This window comes from Saprolegnia diclina (assembly GCF_000281045.1).
Source record: "Saprolegnia diclina VS20 unplaced genomic scaffold supercont1.42, whole genome shotgun sequence".
Classification (NCBI taxonomy): Eukaryota; Oomycota; class Saprolegniomycetes; order Saprolegniales; family Saprolegniaceae; genus Saprolegnia; species Saprolegnia diclina.
The window spans coordinates 529,323-532,351 of record NW_008246109.1 but is presented as its reverse complement, the minus strand read 5'-3'; the positions used below and the strand labels follow the sequence as shown (position 1 = coordinate 532,351).

The window sequence follows — 3,029 nt, the reverse complement described above, 5'->3', positions numbered from 1 at the left end:
GCGCAGCAACCGCGCTCGGGTCGTCGCCCATCAGCGAGCAGAGAAAGTCGTGGACGCGGGAGACGAGCTCGACCATCTCGACAGCGCCAAACTTGGCGAGAACACGTTTGAGACCCTTGACGGCGCTCTGAAGGTCCTCCAGCGTACGCATCGGCGGGACGTCAAACATGGTGCGCTGTGCAGGCGACGTGTCGGCGAAATGGGCCAGCTGCAAGCCTTGGCCAAACGCCCAGCTGTAGAGGCCGCGGAGAACGGACGGGTGCGCCAAGAAGCCGGTCGTCACGTCGTTCTGGATCATCTCCAGCAACGACTGCGGGCTTGTCGAGCAGTACACCGGGAGAAACAAGGCGATGGCCACCGACCGCTCGTGCGCTGACGGGGTGAACGGTTGCGCGTCGCTTTGCCCGACGCGGTGGCCGTCGTCCGCGTCGACCACGGTGGCCTCAACCACGGTGGCGTGTTGAGCGGGCACTGGAGCAGCGTGCATCCCGAGTTGCGAGAGCGCGTCCCGCGTCGAGAGCATGACAAACGTGCAGCTCGTGACGTCGTAGAGCATGACGAGCGTCGCGTTCACTTGCGACAAAAGTTGTTGCGGGCAGAGCACTGGGTAGTCGGCGACCGTGGCCACCAGAGACGCTGCGTGTTGGGCCCACCCGGAGCCGCCGGCGAGTGCGCGATACGCCTTCGAGACGGTGGCCGCGGCCTTGGCCACGTCTTGCACTGGCAGCTGTCGTGCGCACGCGCCGTCCAAGGGCCGGAGCACGTAGTCGGCCGCGGCGACGACGGCGAGTGGCGTCGCCAGCGAGATCTGGACCGTCTCTGTGGTCGTGAGGCGCACGATCAGCGTCGCATGGCAGTGGTAGGCGGACCTCGTCGGGGTGGACCTGATCGACCTCAGCATGGAGCTCGGCGCAGTCGCTCCAGGCGGCGTCGTCGTCATCGTCAGCGCGTCGTGGCCCATGGCCGTCCAGCTTCTGTCGCTCGCTCGCCTCTTGCCGATGCGATCGTGGGGTTGTATTTTAACCAATCATAGCGACACATGTCCAATAAATAAGCCAATCATCGTCACGTCGAGATACCGAGCCGACTCATTCATTTTTCATTTGGCCGGACCAAGAGAAGACGAGAATGACCAAGCAAGATGCCAAGGCGGCCACCGCGGCCGACAACGCGATGTTTGGCGGCGCCGAGCGCCAGCTTCCAAGTGTGGCCTCTACGATCGACGAGCTCGGCGCCGCGGCGCCCGCCGTCCAGGCCGCGATCGACGACCTTCAAGGCACCGACGCTGCGGCTCTGCAAGATCACGAGACGGCAGTCGTGAAGGAACTTGCGACGACCGCTGCGCGCATGGCTGACGCTCACAAAGTGCAACATGTCGTCTCGACGGGTACCTTGGCCAGCGCTGCGGACGACTCGGACGAGAAGGAGCCCGCCTTGAAGGTGCGCCGTGTGGACGTTGCCCGCCCGTATGTGCTTAGCCTCCCGCCCGAGATTATCTTCCAACACATCCTCTCGATCGTCGCATGGAAGGATGTCGATGCGTTCATCGAAGCTGTGCCGATGGTTCCCCTGCCACCGGCGTTTGCAAGCTTCATGATGCTTCGTGATGACTTCGACTTGCACCACCACTGGCCGGCCCTCCGTCTGTTCCAAATCCCAGATACGCACTTGCGTCTCGCTCTGGCAGCGCTTCCAGCCTTTCCCTTGATCTGGTTGTTCGTCGACGAGGCGTGGAATGCGGAAGTCCGGCTTGCAGTGACGCTGCGCGAGGTCATTGACGCGCTGCGGCCCGTGCCGCACATCGAGCTGTTTTGGACCAACGAAGTGCCACACACGGCGCTTTTGGACATCGTCAACGCGTATGGCGACAAGGTCGAGGCCGTCCAATTTATCATCTGTCGCTACCTGCCGACAGAGACGGCGGTCTTTGACGCCCTCGCACGCTGCGTCAACATTCGAAGCGCTTCCTTTATTTGCGAGGATTGCCCTAACAAGCTGAGCGCGTGCATTGATGCTGTGACGACGCCAGCACACGGTCGCCTCCACTCGCTTGAAGTGCACTCCTACGGTAGGTTGGACGCCTCTCCTATCGTCGCGTGGCTTCAAAAGCCGTACGCCAAGGCGCTCCGGTTCACCTGCCGTTCTGTGCGCGACGAAGACCGCTTGGCATACGCCATCGCCACGTCGCGTGGGCTCACGTCGCTCCATGTCGACGTAGACAGCGACCGCGGCAAGTTCATGGGTGAGCTGACTCGGTATTCTTTGCACCTGACGGACTTTGGCATGTACGTGCAGTTCGGAGACGACGATGTCCTCAAAAGACTCAACTGCCGCAAGCTCACGTCGCTCAGCGTGGAAGCCATTGTATCAGCGGCGTGGCCGCCTTCTCGGCTCTCGAGCATTTTTCGCTCTTAGGATTGCTCCCGACCAGCTTTGGCGATGGCACCTGCCGTCATTTGGTCACACTGCAGTGCGGCGTCGACAGCACGAAAGTGATGCGGAAGCTTGCCAAGTGGCTCCGGACCTCACGCGTCTTGAAGAAGCTGCATCTTCACGGTGCCTTCGGCGTCACTCTCGACGCCCTCGGAAGCATTCTGCCGCAGCTCGTGCAGCGTCGCCTCGAGTCCTTTTCGTTTGACGCGCACTGGGAGACTAAACACAGCATGCCCCCCGTCAACAAAACCGACGCCGAATTGTTGGCCTACGCGCTCAAGTGCCGTCGCCACCACGAGTGCCCTCTCAAGATCCGCATTTTCATCGACTCGCTCGATGCCCTCGCGGTGCTCTTCCCGGTGCTGGCGACGTGCGCGAACGTGAAGCTGGACGTCAAGTGGCCCGACGAGCTCGACGCCGAAGCCAACGCCCTTGCGGCTCAGCATCGTCTGCGCATCGTGCGTCGCCACCTTTTTGGCGGTGCTTTTGCTCCGCCCGTCTAAGCCCCTGCATGTGCATCAGCGATAATAAGACAATGGTAACTCAAAGATTGGAGCTAGCCTCGTTCAGCTGCATGCACTCGGACCTGCAGCTCG

General features: G+C 61.9%; 3 protein-coding genes across 3 annotated transcripts; 2 read left to right on the top strand and 1 right to left on the bottom strand.

The window, feature by feature from the left end:
• On the bottom strand, positions 1 to 1,016 carry SDRG_11601 (hypothetical protein; the record flags this gene model as incomplete). Its single annotated transcript, XM_008617644.1, has 1 exon — positions 1 to 1,016. A coding segment is annotated over exon 1 (961 nt), but the record flags the coding sequence as incomplete, so codon positions are not given.
• Positions 1,017 to 1,128: 112 nt separating this feature from the next.
• Positions 1,129 to 2,415, top strand: SDRG_11600 (hypothetical protein; the record flags this gene model as incomplete). The annotated part of the gene is made up of 1 exon (XM_008617643.1): positions 1,129 to 2,415. The coding sequence occupies one exon, from the start codon at positions 1,129 to 1,131 to the stop codon at positions 2,413 to 2,415; it is 1,287 nt and encodes a 428-aa protein (XP_008615865.1).
• An 80-nt stretch (positions 2,416 to 2,495) lies between these two features.
• SDRG_11599 (hypothetical protein) lies at positions 2,496 to 2,936 on the top strand (the record flags this gene model as incomplete). Its single annotated transcript, XM_008617642.1, has 1 exon — positions 2,496 to 2,936. One exon carries the CDS (start codon positions 2,496 to 2,498, stop codon positions 2,934 to 2,936), a length of 441 nt encoding a protein of 146 aa, XP_008615864.1.
• Positions 2,937 to 3,029: the final 93 nt, after the last annotated feature.